Source organism: Eschrichtius robustus, chromosome 20 (genome assembly GCF_028021215.1).
Source record: "Eschrichtius robustus isolate mEscRob2 chromosome 20, mEscRob2.pri, whole genome shotgun sequence".
Taxonomy (NCBI): Eukaryota; Metazoa; Chordata; class Mammalia; order Artiodactyla; family Eschrichtiidae; genus Eschrichtius; species Eschrichtius robustus.
Window position 1 is genome coordinate 19367437 of NC_090843.1, and position 16861 is coordinate 19384297.

General features: G+C 55.8%; 1 protein-coding gene across 1 annotated transcript; it reads left to right on the plus strand.

Moving 5' to 3' along the window:
- The first annotated feature begins 3345 nt into the window (after positions 1-3345).
- RAPGEFL1 (Rap guanine nucleotide exchange factor like 1) lies at positions 3346-14899 on the plus strand. The gene is made up of 15 exons (XM_068530810.1): positions 3346-3865; positions 6669-6747; positions 7673-7808; positions 8033-8130; positions 10207-10319; positions 10569-10736; positions 11478-11575; positions 11672-11794; positions 12336-12514; positions 12590-12680; positions 13259-13309; positions 13653-13740; positions 13934-13998; positions 14382-14436; positions 14689-14899. The coding sequence occupies exons 1-15, from the start codon at positions 3346-3348 to the stop codon at positions 14811-14813; spliced, it is 1989 nt and encodes a 662-aa protein (XP_068386911.1). The 3' UTR covers positions 14814-14899.
- Positions 14900-16861: the final 1962 nt, after the last annotated feature.

Sequence of the window (16861 nt, forward strand, 5' to 3'; positions counted from 1 at the left end):
GATATGCAGTCTCTTAGATTGGAAGTGCAAGGGACAGAAAAACTAGTGAGATGTTGCTTACCCACGTGAACAGCCAGTAACCCTCATGCCTGCCTTTGTGCTTGGCAAGTAAGTTTCCCAGGGTGACGCCCCACATGTCAATACAACTGTACCAGGTCTTGGATGAGGGGAAGGTGCAAATAGCTAGCTGTCCTCTTGAAAAGGAAAATTTGCACTGGCACTGAAGTATCAAGGACCACAGTCTAAGAGAGAGGCTCCTATCAGTCTTAGTACAAGTAAAGAAGAGGGGCAATTGAAAGACCAGTTCTGGCCCGTGGTCCCAGTTACCTAGGCCACTTGGTAGCTAGCTTTGAGTTGACTATTTCCTCCTCCAGATCCTCCAGATCCTCGGTGGTGTGGAAGTTTACTACAAAGGCTATCCCTGGTGTGGGGAAGCAGTTGAATTCAGTGTGGAGCTGGCAGCATCTGTCCTTGGGTCCCACAAGTCTTTGTACACTGGGGGCATGGGCATCATGGTACACCTTAAAATGACAGTTGGGACTCCCTCCTTTGGTGCTGCTGCCACAGCCAGAGAACCATTGACTCTTCTGACCCTCAGCCCTAATTCCTCTTTGATTAAAGTCAGTTTACTTACCTTCTCCCCTGCAGAGTGATGGGTAACTATGGGCCTGATCTCTTGGGGTCATCCAAAGAATGCCAGCCAGCCTTGGGGGTGCATTGCTGGCAGGAGGAATGAGCATGATATTTCCCCCTCACCCCTGCCTCTGGATTCTCCAGTCCTGCAGTTAGATCCCATTGCTCTCTCTGTTGCCCTGGTAACCAGCTCAGCAAGAAGAAACTCAAGCTCAGCAAAGCCCCCAGCTTCTCTGCCCTCCCAGCCTGCCTCTCAGTGGGCAGAAAGAAGGCGAGTGTTAAGGGGCAGATGGATCAGCCTTAGGTAGCCCTGCCCTATCCCCTTCCGGAAGTCCATGGGCTGGGCTCTCACAGTTTTTTGCCTCCATTTCCTCACAGGTGTTAATCATACCACCCTCTCCCTCTATTTCTTCATGGAGTGTAGATGCCCTGCCAACAATCCTCCCCACAAGGTCGGCGCACAGGTTTTGTGGGAGACTCAGAAGAGCCAAGGACTTAGAATCCCCAAGTTGTCTCCCAGCATCTGCAGCTCACTTAGGTTGGGTTGTCCCTCTAGAGCAGTGATTTTCAACCCTGGCTATATGAATCACTTGGGGATCTTTTAAAAAATACTGTAAACGTTGGCCCTACCTCAGAGATCTGATTTAATTGATTTGAGGTGTGGCCTAGGGAACAATATTTTTGAAAAGTTCCCTGGATTACAGTGTGCAATTGGGGTGAGAACCACTGCTGTTCTAGGAGGACCATAACTCGATGCTGGTTTTCCTCTCTGATTCAAGGTCTTGAACTTAGTCTATGCCTGACATCCTTGAGTAGTTGGAGGGTGCTGAGGTCTTGTTTCCCCACATTCCAGTTTCCAGAAGTCTCTTTGACCCTTTTATTTGCAGCCCCTACACCCTCCACACTGCCCAATTCTTCCCCCTTCCTAGCCGACAATCCCAAATCCTGCCCAGAGAGGACGTTACCAAGGCAACCAGTTTAATCTGGTAACTGTGGCATGTGCTGGGAGTGGAGCCCTCCCCTCTCCTTACTTGGTTCATAAAATGCCTGGGGAGCTCCAAGCCACTCCAGCCAGTTTCTCCTCTTAACCCCAGGGATATTAGGGTATCCAATAAAGTGGGTCCAGGAAACTGATACTTTGATCTTTATTCTAGCTTCTTAGCCAAAATTGTGCTCTCTCCTTTTTTATTACTGTTCCTTATTGCAAATCCACAAACAGATGGGTGTGCAAAGCTTTATTTCTGTAAACACATAGGACCAGATAAGCACACACAGTAACACATGTGTAATACACACCCTATTCAGTTCTACCACCACTCCCAGCCTTTAGCATTCCTGTCCCTGCCTGGTCTGTGCACAGTAAACAGAGGTGGGGCACTGTCCAAGGAGCCTCGACCCATCTGTTGCCTGGTGCCACTCTCCCACCTTGTTACCTTAACCTTGATGTGCTTATACTGTGCGTGTCTCTATACACCCCTCCTCCTGGGACAGTGTACCCTTAGGGACAGAATGCTCTGGGCATAGGATCAGGAATAAGGATTATTTGGAGTGCAAGTTCGGTACCACTTTCCCCACTCCATGGTTATGTCACCTCTGGAGGGGATCTCTATGCCTGATGGTGTTGGTTGGCAGTTCTAGAGCTTGTCACCCATCTCCAGGGCTCTGCTTCCTCCTGCTGCCAGTAGGCTCAGGTGCCCTTGTGCCCCTGGTCTCCTCCTCCACCTGCCTACCGTCTCTTCTCTTCATCCTAATTAGACCTGCCACAACCTGCTGCTCCCTGCCTGGCTCCTACCTGCCTGCCAGTACCTGCCTCTCACAGGCCAGGCCCTCACCACCTATGGTGCCCTACCAGAAAGGGCAGATGGGTACCGCCCCCAGTTCCAATGCCAATCCACCCGAGGCCTTCCCATCCCTTCTTACAGAAGCAAGATAAAGACCACATAGTCCAGTGAGTATGGCAACAGAGCACACAGTCGAGATCGAGAGTGATGGACACCCAATCAGCAATTTTCGTAGGCCTCACCTGAATACAGGTAGGTGAGTCAAGGTTCATCCTGGTTCTTTGCAATGATACCAGGAGTCCTCGTAAGCCTCGAGCCAGGAAGCCCCTCTCCATTGGTAAATTACTCCCTCACCCTTGTCCTTAATGTCTGCGTCTGCTCTGAACCCAATGCCGGTCAGCCCTTACTGTTTCCCTCGCGGTCAGCCCCAAGTTGAAGCCTGGCGCGGCCCAGGGGGCGGGTCCATTTAGGGTAGGGGAGGGGGACTGGGCGGGGACTGGAGGAGGGGGCGCGGTCTCAGTTCTGCCACCTTCCTCCCGGCCGGGAGCGCAGCCGCCGCCGCCGCCGCCGCCGCCGCCGCGTCCTCTCAGCCTTGCGCTCCGCCCGCTGCCTCTGCCGCCGCAGCCCGGCCCAGGAGCGCAGAGCCTTGGGCACCGGCCCCGCAGCCTAACCACCCTTCGGGCCGCGTGCGCTGCAGCCGGCATGGGGGGCCACTAAGAGCGGGCACTCCTTCCCTCTGGTACCTCCCCGGTCCCTGGCCACTGGACTCCGGCCAGCGAACCTCGGGCACCTCTGGCCCCCAGTCCGGCGCCTGGCACGGCCCTCTGCTCTGACCCTCCGGCTCTGAGCACCGTGTCCCCACCCCCCCCGCCCGTGCCTGGGACACCTGGGTCCCCCGGCGGCCCCGAGCAGAGGGGCGGGGGGGGGGGGCATGAAGCCGCTGGAGAAATTTCTGAAGAAGCAGACGTCGCAGCTGGCGGGGCGAACGGTGGCGGGAGGTCCCGGCGGGGGTCCGGGGAGCTGCGGCGGGCCTGGAGGGGGTGGGGGACCTGGCGGGGGCGGCGGTCTAGCCGGGGGACCGCGGCCGCTGCAGCGGCGTCAGAGCGTGTCTCGCCTGCTGCTCCCAGCTTTCCTCCGGGAGCCCCTCGCCGAGCCGGGTCTGGAGCCGCCCCCAGAGGAGGACGGAGGAGAGCCGGCGGGGGTCGCGGAGGATCTCGGCAGCGGGGGGCCCTGTTGGCTGCAGCTGGAGGAGGTGCCGGGGCCCGGGCCTCTCGGGGGAGGGGGGCCCCTGCGCTCCCCTTCCTCATACTCCTCAGACGAGCTGTCCCCGGGCGAGCCTCTGACTTCCCCACCCTGGGCCCCCCTGGGCGCCCCCGAGCGGCCGGAGCATCTTCTGAACCGGGTTCTGGAGCGGCTGGCCGGAGGGGCCACCAGGGACAGCGCCGCCTCAGGTAAGGGGTGGCTGGCTCATCTATCCCGGAGTAGGGGGTTGCCACCTGGTTCCTCTTCCTTTGCCCTTGGACGGTGGGTGGGGGTTGCCCTATGCCGAGCCTCGGCGTGGGGTGGGGGGGTGTTGAGTGGTCAGCTGGGGGCCTATGGGAGGAACAGACCTTTCTGCAGCAGAGAAGTGGCAGTGCCACCTTCCTCCCTGTAGCGGCCTCACCCACGGCTGCAGAAGAAGCTGAACCCCTTTCTCTCCTTAAGCCACCCTTCCTCTCACCTGGACATTTCATCTAGACCCTCATGGGTCCCTGATGCTGACTACCTCCTTCTGTGGCCCAAAATTAGGGCCTGACACACTAAGATGGAAGCTGCCCAGACCAGTCAGTGCAGCCCCCTAGAGGTGGCCAAGCCCCAAAAGACCTTCCAGGAGTCCCCGATTCCGTTTAGAAGCCCCAGAGCAGAGGGCTGGCCCACTCAGTGGGGCAGTGCCAGACAGGCACACAGCCCAAGCTGCCTTTTGGGCTCTGGCAAAGGGATGCATTGTCCTTAGCAGCTTGGGGGGAGGGAGGTATTCTAGTTGGGGGCTGACTCAGAAGATATTTGTTGGGGGAGAGGCAGCTAGGCAGACATCAGGGCCCTGCAGCATCCCGGGGGGTCTGAACCTCTCCGACTCCCACCCTTCCGGTGGCAGGCCTCAGCACATGGCCTCTTTAAAAAATAACCACACCCTGAGAAGCTTATTCCCTGAATGATGATGCTATTTTGCCACTCCCCACCAGCACCCCTACTAAGGGGACTTTGAGGAAACTGAGGCCTCAGATTGCTGGTTAGTGGCTGAGGTAGAAGACCGGAGGGTCTTTAGGGCTAGCTCTGGGCATTTCACTAAGCCCAGCAGGGTCTGAGGATTGGGAGCCCTGGTTGAGGGCCTAAAGATGGGGTTTCATGCTTTGCTCCCAGACCTTTGCAGGGAGTCCTAACCCAGATGTGTGGAATGGGGCTCCACTCCCCTAGATTTTTCTCAGCACCCAGGTACTCTCCTTGGCTCAGGTTGTAGTTGCCCTGGGGAGCTGACACCTTTTGGATTTAATTAGAAAAATATCAGACACACACAGCTCTCTTAACCATAACTTCCCGCCTACACCACACACCCTATGTCTCTATGACACATTCCCTGGGGAGGCTGTACATTGGACCAGAGCCTGCCTTGGAAGAGACAGACGCCAAACTGTAGCCCCCATAACAGCATCTCCCCCACTCTGCCCCCACGTTCCTCTTCCTTTGCTCTGTTTAGCTCTCCTGTGAGATAAAGTGTAGAGGAAAGATTTTGGGCATCCCTATTCCTCGTCCCCATCCCTGGAGCTGAGGGTCAGGGCTGGGGGGCTCAGACTCACTTTAAAAACTGGGCAGAGAGGAAAAGGGAAAAACTGTCTTTCCCCTTCCGCAGGGGCCTGGTGCCACAGACGCTGCTCAGTCTCCCCTGGGGAAGGACTCTTGAACTGATTGTCACCGTATTATCTGGACTGGCAGGCTGGATCCCCAGAGTAACTGCTTTGGGGAACCCCAAACCAGTCCCAGAGTGAATGAGAATCAGCTTAACCTGCCACTCTGATATTCTCCAATATAACCAATGTTCTTAAGCCATCTCGGTTCCCTCCCAGGGCGTGTGGGAGGAGGGGACTTAGAGAAGGTACCCGAAACTAGCCAAAGGCTCTCAAACGTCTAAGCAGCCCCACCTGCCCACTGTACTCTGACGCTCTGCTCGCCTCAGGCATGGTGAGAAAAGAACACAGACTCAGGAGTCTGGGTTCTTACTCCAGCTCCAGGCAAGTCCCTCCCAGCTCTGGGCCTCAGTTTCTCATTTGTGAAATGAAGTAGTTGAAGTAGAGGATCTTGTGTTGATTCTCCTGCTCCACCTTCATGGCTGGAACTGGAGGCCAGGGGATGGTGACCCGGGGGCCATCAGAAGCCTTGGTTTTGCCCTGGTGCAGTACCTGGGGACCTGGCCCTAACCTGTCCTGGCGAGGACACCTGGGTCCCTCCCTGAACCCTGCCTGTCTGTGTGTGCCAGGCTGCCCTGCCCCACCCCAGGGCTGGCTGCAAGTCAGGGCGACCTTGTACCTGGCTGACTGGCTGAGCCAGGCCCAGATGGGGGTGTGGAGGGGGAAAGGGTGGTGTGAGGAACCACTCCCCTCCACCCTTCCATCATTAACTCTTCCATCCCTGGGCATCCGGAGGACACAGGCTTTCTATTTCAAGGCTTTGGGATCAAAGAGATGGCAGTCGCGCCCTCTCCCTTTGAATGGGGCTGGTTCTCACCTGCCTAGTTGGAACTCAAATCTGTTAGGTAGGGAGTGAGGAGGGGCGGAGGGACACACGCACACGCACACGCACACGCACACACACACACACACACGCCGACCCTAACCTCTGTGCTTAAAAGTTCTCTTTGTCTAGAGACACTTCTGGGGGCTACCTCTTCCTCTTTTTTTCAGGCAGATCTCAAGCTTGGTGTATTAACTGACCAGCTTCCCACACACACTGGAGAGAAGTGGGCGTGGCCATGCAAGCGCGCCCCCTCCTTCTCTCCAGCCGCCTTGGCAGCTGCCAACCCCACCCCCGCAGCGGCTGCCCAGAACCTTCACATGTGTGTGTGTGCACGCGTGTGTGTGCAGAGCGTGACTGGGCAGGTGGCTGGGGCTCCAGCCTGGCTAAAGAGAATTTGCCCTCAGAGGCAAGAGAGGGGGTGGTGAGTGTCAAACTGGGCCCTGGAAGTGCCCTCCCAACATCAGTGGTGGCAATTGCTCTCTACAGATATCCTGCTGGATGACATCGTCCTCACCCATTCTCTCTTCCTTCCCACGGAGAAGTTCCTGCAGGAGCTACACCAGTAATATCCTTTTGTGGAGCTTGCAAAAGGGGTCAGGAGGGAGCCACCCCGCCTCACCCCACATGTGATGTGAGGGTCTAAGCTCTTCTCTAGGAAACACACCTGGGTTTCAATTCCAGGTTTTTCACTCACCAGCTGTGTGACCTTGGGCAGCTCACCTAACCTCCTGGGGCCTCAGTTTCCTCTTCTGTAAAATGGGGGTAAATAGCACCTGCCCTGCCTCTCTATGGGGCTGCTGTGGAGACCATTCTGACAGCAGATGTGGGAGTGCTCTGGAGACTGCAGAGCCCTGTATAGATGTAAGGTGTTATTACTCTATTAAGAGTGCCTCTCTCCCCACTGAATTATTGCTCCAAACATCTGGTTGCCCAGTGAGTTATTACAGGGTCTGATGTAAACATCAGGTCATGGCCGTGCTTTAGTAGGGTCTACTAGAGACAAGCCACTGGCTGGGCTATTCATAGGGCCTCTCACCAAGTTATTCTAGGACCTAATTGTCAATGTCAGGCCAGTGAGTAGAATATCATAGGCTCTCTTAGAAACACCAGGCCTTACACTGAAGTATGGTCAGGCTTGTGGTTAGCACCATTGGTCTTTATCAGCCTGCTGTAAGCTCCAGGCTGTGGGCTGATCAGGGGTCGGGTGGGTCCAGGCAGAGTAGCTTCTAGTGAATTTTCTCAGGTGAAATTCAAACAGGCAGGAGCAGGAGCTGGATGTGGTCAAGTGGGTGCCATCCCTACCTACTCTGGCAAAAACCTGGGCTGGGGCATGAGGTGGTCTTGGTTCCAAGGGCCCTTGGAGCCCCTTTCTCCATGGCCCCAAACCTAGAGAATTTTTAGGGGTAGCCTTGCCTCCCATTGCCTCCCATACCCCTTCCCAGTGTCCTCAGGTCTGCCTGCCCAGGGCTTTTTCTTAACTTAGGGGTCAGCTTTGTTTGGGCAGGAGGCATGGAGGGCCCCGAGGGGCTTGGCCGGAAGCAGGCCTGTCTAGCCATGCTCCTTCATTTCTTGGACACCTACCAGGGGCTGCTGCAGGAGGAAGAGGGGGCTGGCCGCATCATCAAGGTGGGCCTGGGATGAGAAGGTGGGTGAGCAGGCTGTGTGCTCTGGAAGGGGGCCCCTTTGAAGGAACCATACTTCTCAAGCTGGGTACCTGGAAGGAAATGATGCCAGTGAGCCTTAGCATGTACGGTTCTTCTGTGCTCGAAGGCATGGAGACCCTGCCCCGCCCTTGCAGAGAGTGATGCTTGAGACCCCTGCCCTCACCTTCTCTCTCCTCATCTCTGCAGGATCTGTACCTGCTGATTATGAAGGATGAGTCCCTTTACCAGGACCTCCGAGAGGACACACTGAGGCTGCACCAGCTTGTGGAAACAGTGGAGCTAAAGTGAGGGGAATAGGCTGGGGGAGGGGACAGGAAAGAAGTCCCCCTTGTTCCTCTATTACAGGGCTGGGTGCCTCTAGTCTTTGGGCTCAAGATGCTTTTATTTCATTCCCTTTCTCTTACTGGAGAGTAGCACAAAGCACTGTCTCCAGTCATTTTTGGGGTCCATTCTCCCATCCATTTATTTGTCAATCCAATGGTGTACTGATAAATACTGAACAGCCAGCACGTCAGGAAAAAGAGCCCTGGTTTATAGCTTTTGCTGATTCCCATGGTGTAAATTCTCTCGCTGTGGTTGATTCCAAGCTACCAGTACGACATCACTGAATGTGAAGTTGGGAAGAGATGTGCAGTAGCAGGCCATTAGGTACTATCTTCACCATATAAATCCAACAGACGTAACTAACCTGAAGAGCATAGATAAGAGTAAAAGGTAGTGAAACAATTAGGAAACTACTTTCTTGGTAATCATTTGGCTTTAAGTTTATAAAACATATATATATATGTGTATATATATATATATATACACATATATATATGTTTATATATAATTATATATTTTATATATATGTAAGTTTACATATATATGTATAATTAATTTTTGAATGGCTATGTTTAAAACCAGTTGGCAAAACTCCCCAAAATTTAACAATCTGCCCTCATGAACCAATGTGAGCTGGCTTCAGGACACTACTGCATCCATCCCTCCATCTTTTCAGCCCTTTCAGTTTCTCTCTGCTCCATCCCACCATCGTAACCCTCATTTAGGTGTCATTATCTCTCACCTGGATTATCGCCACAGCCTCCCATCCAGGGCTTCAGCTTATGGCTTTGTGTCTTTCTTATGCTGACCCCAGAGAGATCTTTCAAACTTGACAACATTGTGCTTCTGTTCCAAAAATATCCACGGCCCACCATTGCCTATAAGATGAAGTTGCAACATCCTAGACCCTCTTTCTGCCTTCTGGTCATCCTTCCCGTCTCATCTCCCACATCCCCCTTCACCCGTGACACTCCCTATACACCCCACCATTCCATGAACACCTTTGTGTTCCCAGCTTCCTGCTGTCACTTATGTGGTTCACCCCAGCGTGCCCTCCTCCCACCCCCTTCTCTTCCTGTTGTCCTTCAAGGTCCAGGTCAAATGCCATCCTCTCAGTGAAGGCATCTTTTAGCAGTAGCTGTCCCTCCCCTATACCAACATAACTCTTCTCGTACCTTTATTATATCACCTAACACCTCCTGCCTCGTGTTAGATGTAGCTGTATGCCCGTCTGTCTCCCTCCCAGACTGTGAAGTTCTTTTTTTTTTAATTTATTTTATTTTCGGCTGCGTTGCGTCTTTGTTGCTGCGCGCAGGCTTTCTCTAGTTGCAGCGAGCGGGGGCTGCTCTTCCTTGTGGTGCGTGGGCCTCTCATTGCAGTGGCTTCTCTCGTTGCGGAGCATAGGCTCTAGGCGTGTGGGCTTCAGTAGTTGTGGCACACGGGCTCAGTAGTTGTGGCTCGTAGGCTCTAGAGCGCAGCCTCAGTAGTTGTGGAGCACAGGCTTAGTTGTTCTGTGGCATGTGAGATCTTCCCGGACCAGGGCTTGAACCGTGTCCCCTGCACTGGCAGGCGGATTCTTAACCACTGCACCACTGGGGAAGTCCCCCAGACTGTGAAGTTCTTGTTGGCAAAATTCAGCAAACAGCTGATGACCTACACCTACCATGTGCCAGGCAGTGTGCTAGACCTGTAGGATGAAAATAAAATTCAGTCAGCTCTCAGTCTTGTAAAAGAGATAAGACATGAACATAAACAAATATTAGCCCAATGTCCTACAGCTATTAAGACAAAATGGTGACCTCTCCTGGTGGGTGGGATGGATAGAGAAGGATTCATGGAAGAGGTGGCATTTGATTTGGGTCATTCAGACAGTTGTCCCATGCTGGCCGTTGTCCTCTCTTCTTACCCCCTTCACCACTCTCTGAACCTGATGCCGGGGCATCCTTGACCAGTTCTGATATCCCTGATTGATGTTGCCTGCCTTGCATGCAGTATGCCTGGCAGGGCTTCCTGATGCCCAGCTGTGTCCACACCAGGATCCCGGACGAGAGCCAGCTGCCCAGCAAGCAGGTGAAGCCACTCTTCCGCCACTTCCGTCGGATAGACTCCTGTCTGCAGACTCGCGTGGCCTTCCGGGGTTCCGATGAGAGTGAGTGTGGACCGTAGGAGGGGTAGGGCTTCCTTAGTGGCTCCGGGGGCCCTGAGGGGTCTCCGGATCTCGGGCACCCTCTGTGGAGTCTCCTTGTGTCATAGCACCAGTCCTTTTCACAGCATCTTTTTCAGAGGCCAACCAATTTCAGGTTGGGGTGGGGTGGGCAACAGAGGTGCCCAGGAGGGAACTGTGCTGATGCTGCCGTTCTGCCCACTGGTGACAAGCCACCTCCCGGTCTCTATCCAGTCTTCTGCCGGGTCTACATGCCTGACCACTCCTACGTGACCATACGCAGCCGCCTCTCAGCATCTGTGCAGGACATTCTGGGCTCTGTGACGGAGAAATTGCAGTATTCAGAGGAGCCTGCGGGGCGTGAGGATTCCCTCATCCTGGTAGCTGTGGCCTCCTCAGGAGGTGAGGGTCAGAAAGAGCTGGGCTGGTGGCGGGGGGCGGGGGGGGAGCACAAGAAAAGAAACTCACAAGCCCAGTGCCTTGGGGCAGGAGTAAAGGCTGAATTCTAGGCCCTGGCTGCTACTCCAAGTGTGGTCCTGGGACCAGACACATGAGCATCACCTGGGAGCTTGCTAAAAATGCAGTATCTCAGGCCCCACTCCAGACCTGCAGAATCAGAATGTGCGTTTTAACAAGATCCCCGGGTGATTCCTATGCACATTAAAGTTGGGGAAGCAGTGGTCCAGGACACTTGGATGCTGCTCTGGGTGCCTGCCTCTTACTCACATTGGGATCTTGTCCTTTAACTTCCACGAGCATTTAAGGATGCTACGTTCATGAGGCCAAAGACACAGGGTGGGCCTCCAATCCTGGTAGGAAGGCAAAAACCCTGCAATGTAGTCATAGCCTTATTTTCCTCTAATTCAGAAAAAAAAATTCCTGCTTTCCCAGTGTCACAGGGATGATAGACTAAGAGAAGAGCTATAAAGAAGGTTGGGAGCCAAAGGAGGTTATAAATGCAAGAGAACTCATTTTTTGAAAAATGTCAGATAAATATGGCATAAACTGGTGATGATATGAGTCCTGTTAGTCTAGAACATATCTGTGCGGGATGAGGAGTTTCTGGAGGGGACGGCGGTGGTGGCTGGGGTGTGTGAGGGTGCAGGGGCCGGGGCTGAGGCAGGGCAGCTCGTTCTCCTGCAGAGAAGGTCCTTCTCCAGCCGACCGAAGACTGTGTCTTCACCACGCTGGGCATCAACAGCCACCTGTTTGCCTGTACCCGAGACAGCTATGAGGCCCTGGTAAGAACTCCTTCAAAGCCTTGGCTGAGAGGGAAGGCTGAGAGGGGCCGGGAGCAGAAACTGAGAAGCCCAGCCCATGTCCCTGCCTGCCACCAGGTGCCCCTCCCCGAGGAGATCCAGGTCTCCCCTGGAGACACAGAGATCCACCGAGGGGAGCCTGAGGACGTCGCCAACAACCTTACTGCCTTCCACTGGGAGCTGTTCCGCTGTGTGCACGAGGTGGGGATTGAGGCTGGAGCTGGGCTGGGGGTCTGGAGGGAGGCAGCGTCTGGGCTCAAAGTTCTGGTGAGGAGGCTCCCTTGCAGCATGCCCTGGGGCAGTGTGCCGCCAGAACCTCTCTAAGCCTTTGTTCCCGTTATCTTAAAAAAAAAAAAAAAGCAGAGAGGAAACACCCCGCTCTACCCGCCCCCCTCCCGGGGTGGTTCAGGATCCACGTGCTGCTTACCCAGAACCCGACCCACGGTTAGCATTTGTAAAATATTCACTATTAAAGAAAATAAGGCAAGGACAATAATGTCGATCAGATGGTTCAAGCGCCTGGCACCGGGTAAGTGTTCAGTAGATGGTAGAGCATTATTAATGTTGGTTGTCTTTTCTCCCCCCTCTCTGTTGCATCCTGTCCTGTCCCGGTTTTTTTCTATTTTCCACCCCTCCCGCCCCCGCCCTCCTGCCTTACCCTGCTCACCGCCTCGCACGCACTGCCCTCTTCCCACCCGCACTCCCCACGCCCTGGCGGCCCCTCCTGCCACCGCGGCTGCAGCTGGAGTTCGTGGACTACGTGTTCCACGGGGAGCGCGGCCGCCGGGAAACGGCCAACCTGGAGCTGCTGCTGCAGCGCTGCAGCGAGGTCACGCACTGGGTGGCCACCGAGGTGCTGCTCTGCGAGGCCCCGGGCAAGCGCGCGCAGCTGCTCAAGAAGTTCATCAAGATCGCGGCCATGTGAGTGCGGCGGCCGCGGAGGGGGAGGCCACGGCCGCCCGCCCCCCCCGCTGACCCCGCCTCCCGCCCCCGCAGCTGCAAGCAGAACCAGGACCTGCTGTCCTTCTTCGCCGTGGTCATGGGGCTGGACAACGCCGCGGTCAGCCGCCTGAGGCTCACCTGGGAGGTGATGAGACCTCTTCCCTTTCCTCTCCTCCCACCTGTGCTGGCCCACCTCGGGGGTCTTGGCCTCCACCCTCAGCCTTGACATCCCGGGCTCACCCCAAAGCGGCCTCCCGGGACCGCTGCTCGCCTCTAGGGAGCTTTTGTGCCGATTGGAAGGAGGCGCCCTCTTCTGGCAAATACAGCCCCGGGGCACACAGCAGGGCTGAGGGACCCGGTCCCAGGGCAGATTAGCAGAGGCGGATACCCCGGGGGGTGGGGGTGGGGGTGGGGTGGGAGGGAGCAGTCTCGGCCAGGTCTCGGCCTTGGCTCTTGGATTTCAGACAGCACCCAGTGAGGCCTTGTACGTGGCACGTGCATCTGCAGAGGCCCCCATTTCCCCAGAATAACTCATTCCTCTGGGCTGCTTCAAGCTCCCCAGACCTAGCCCAGGGCTGGTTCTACTTCCCCGCCGGCCAGCTTCCCAGCCCCCTGGGAGACACTCAGGCCCTTTCCCCCACTAACACCTGGGGATTAGTCAGGAGATCCCATGAAACCCAAGGAGCTCCAGACTCTGACATCTCTTCTTCCTTCAAACTGCAGAAGCTGCCAGGGAAATTCAAGAACTTGTTCCGCAAATTTGAGAACCTGACAGTGAGTGGGTTTGGCTCTTTTATCTGCCCCTGGACTGGCACCCCAGAGAATTTCTGTGCCCATAAACCTTCTACCTCAAGCTTCCCTTTCAAGGTTTTTAGTGCCTGGGTCCCCCCACCCCTACCCGCCCTTGCCCACCACGCTGGGAGGGAAGATGGGAGGATTGCTGCTTTGTTATCCCTGGAGGAGAGGGGAGAGCAGTTGAGCCCCAAACAAGACACCCAAACACACCCCTATCTGATTGGAGATATTTCTAGGGTAGGGGCTGAGGGAGGGAGTGGGGGATGACTTTGGGGTACACTGGGCCTGTCTGTCCCTTTATCCCTCTTCTGTGGAATGCTAGGACCCCTGCAGGAACCACAAAAGCTACCGAGAAGTGATCTCCAAGATGAAACCCCCTGTGATTCCTTTCGTGCCTCTGATCCTCAAAGGTGAGAGTCACTTCCAAGCTATGTTCTTCTCTCCACACTCTCCATGCCCCATTCTGACCCTCCGTCCCCTCTGAACTCAGCTCTGTGTGTGCCCACCTAGAGAGGAGCGCCCCCAGATTGAGTGCGGTCGGGGGGAGGGGAGGGGCCCTTTGGACCTCCTCTCTTACCCATTTGCTTCTCTCCCCATCCCTAGACCTGACTTTCCTGCACGAGGGGAGTAAGACCCTTGTAGATGGTTTGGTGAACATAGAGAAGCTGGTGAGTGGCACTGCCAACCTCAGTCCCATGAGTGGGGGAGGGCTGGCATCCTCGCCCTCTCCTGGCATCCCCCCTAAAGGCGACAGCCTTCCTCATGGCGCCCAGCTTGCCTGAAAGACTCCTGACTGTCTCCCTGGGGGTGTCACTGTGACAACCTGCCCACGGGTGGCAAACCTGACAGGCAGCTCGCGGTGGGGGGGCAACTCTGCCTCCCCCTCACCTGGCACCCTATTGTACCCCTTCTTTGGTCCTTTAGAGACCCTCCAGAGCTGGGGACTGGAGGGAGTTAAACCAAGAGAGTTGGAGATTGGAGGAGGGAGAGCATTAGAAGGGGGAGCATCTTTCTGTGCCCTTTTCAGGACTCATTCCTTGTCATCTCCCAGCATTCAGTGGCCGAAAAAGTGAGGACCGTCCGCAAATACCGGAGCCGGCCCCTTTGTGAGTAACCCGAGGCATTTTGAGAGCGTTGCAGGTAGAGCTTTGACTGAGCCGGGAGGGTTCCTGGGAGAAGTCCCCACTTAAATGTTTATTTCCTTAAATGTGTCATTTCTCCATTCTCTCCTTGGCCTGCCCGGGGGCCCTCCTGCCCAACATCTGTCCCAATCCACACCCTTCTCCTCTGGCTGGTATGTATGTAGGGGAAGAAGGGTGGCCAGCACCCTGACCGCCTCACTGTCCTCACACCCCCAGGCCTTGATATGGAGGCCTCCCCGCATCACCTGCAGACCAAAGCCTACGTGCGCCAGTTCCAGGTCATCGACAACCAGAACCTCCTTTTCGAGCTCTCCTACAAGCTGGAGGCCAACAGTCAGTGAGAACGGAGGCTCTGGCTGGCCCTTCACCAGGGTCCTCGGGCACCTGGCACTCAAGCACTTTGCACGACGTCCCAACCCACATCTGACCTCTGTCCCCGGGAGCAGGAAAGAGTTGGGTGGACTTAGCCCTGGACTCATAAGCCTGTTCATCCTGCTGAAGTCCTCTCCACCTTGCTCCTTCAAGCCCAAACCACACTCTGCTGGTGCCTGCCCTCCCAGGGAAAGGGGGCGGAGAGCTCCTTCCCCAGCCCCTCCCATAGAGGTCTGTTCCGGAGATGGAGTTCCCAGCCTCCTCTTCCCAAGCAGACAGGAAAGCTGCCCCCCTTCCCATCTCGCAGAGCGGAGTTACGGGAGGGATTGGTGTCCTTCCTGTCCACCACCTGCCAGGCTTCTCCATGGTCAGGGCTGGGACCCCTAGATGGACCCCCGAATATTATATTTACCTTGTGTCTGTGCGGGTGTACGCGTGCGTGTGTGTGCGGGTGTGTGCGCCCCCTTTGAAGGAGCAGGAGTGCATCTGGTAGTTGAGGGAGGGTGTTGTGTGTGCCGGGGAGGGGGTCCTTCTGTTTGGTGCTACCCTTGTCTACTCTGCCCCTGGGACGGTGTGGGGTGCTTTCCCCGCCCCACCGCTCCCTGCCCAGCTCCTCTGCTGCCCTGCATGTCCAGGCCTTTGGGTAAAGCTGCTCGGGAGGGCAAGGCGCAGCAGCAGACGGGAGGGTTACCCATCAGCCCTTAGGATTTCCCCCCCTCAGGCCTCCCAAAGGTCCCTGGGTGGGCTCCCATGAGAGGGTAGAAGATGCTCAGGGAAACACCGGCCTAAGCTGCCTATTGGACCCTCTGTCTGCATTGCAGGGGGGTGAGGTGTGGCACTGTCAGGGTTGGGGTGCCTGCTGTCCATACTCCTGCTGTTAGGGTGTCTCACTGCTGAGCAGGGAGTTGTCACCTCCCTTCTGGCTCTTCTGTGGGATACCAACACATGGTCTCATCCTCCTCCCTGTCTTGACTCCCCCTTGGTCCTTCCCATCCGAGCTGGGGTGGGGTGGACCCCTGTACCTGGGGCAGGCAGCCCCCCAACATGGGGAAGGAAACGACAGAGACTGGAAAGGCAAAACTGGGCTCTGGCGATGCCTTTATTACCTCTCTGTCTCCCCTCCGTCTCCCATCACGGGCCTCCAGGGCTGAGGGGTGCAGGGCTCCCGGCAGCTACGGTGTGAGGTTTCCTGGTGCAGCCTCACCCTCCTTTCTGGCACCACCTCTTTCCCTTCCGAAGAGGCAGCAGCCAAAGCAGCCAAAGCAGCTGCCGTTCCTATTCTGAGAGTGTATATATTTTTTACCAAAAGCTCGGGAATTGTAAATTTATTTTTTAAAACTCAAAGAGGGAAAGAGCCTTGTATCATATGTAAACAGTGTATCATAGGTTATGTTGTACAGTCCCTTTTATACAGCGGTCTGTCTTGCTCCTGCCCCCAAAAAATGTCTACAGACTCCCCACCCCCAGCACATTCACAGGTGCTGTGTCCCACCCCCTCCATCCCTTACAGACAAGGACCTCTGTCTATCTACTCCTCCCTGCTACTGCTCATGTGCCCTCCTCCCCCTGCAGCCGCGCTTCCTCCCGACCCCTCTCAGCAGCCTTGTCAGTCCAGCTCTCACCATCCTCCCCAAACCCTGGGGCCCACTGGTCCAGTCTCGGCTGCTGCCCGCCCCTAGCCTTGACGCCTGCCCTGCTGCCGCCCAGGGGCCTCCCGGACGCCTTCCTGTGCCCCACAGCTTTACCAGAGTGAAATGTGTGTACTGTACAGGCTCGGTTGTCATTGCAGAAACCTCCCGGTGGAGTAAAAGCTGATAAAAGTCTATGAATCAACCCACCTGCTGTTCTCCATTCTGTTTCTTTGAGCCTGGGGAAGGAAAGGCCGAGGGAGGAGAGAGGGAACCACCTCTCGGGGCTCTGGGCCACCTCAACCAGGCTGTTCTGGAGTGACTTTGAAAATGTGGGTGAGAGGAAAAGGTGCTAACCTTGGGAGAAATGCCACCTAGTGCCTGGGACT

Excerpts from the sequence above, each read along its gene's own strand:
- RAPGEFL1 (XM_068530810.1), top strand. The coding sequence starts at position 3,346 with ATGAAGCCGCTGGAGAAATTTCTGAAGAAGCAGACGTCGCAGCTGGCG. Across the intron at positions 13,310-13,652 it reads GCAAATTTGAGAACCTGACA|GACCCCTGCAGGAACCACAA; the intron begins GTGAGTGGGTTT and ends GTGGAATGCTAG. Across the intron at positions 13,741-13,933 it reads CGTGCCTCTGATCCTCAAAG|ACCTGACTTTCCTGCACGAG; the intron begins GTGAGAGTCACT and ends CCCCATCCCTAG.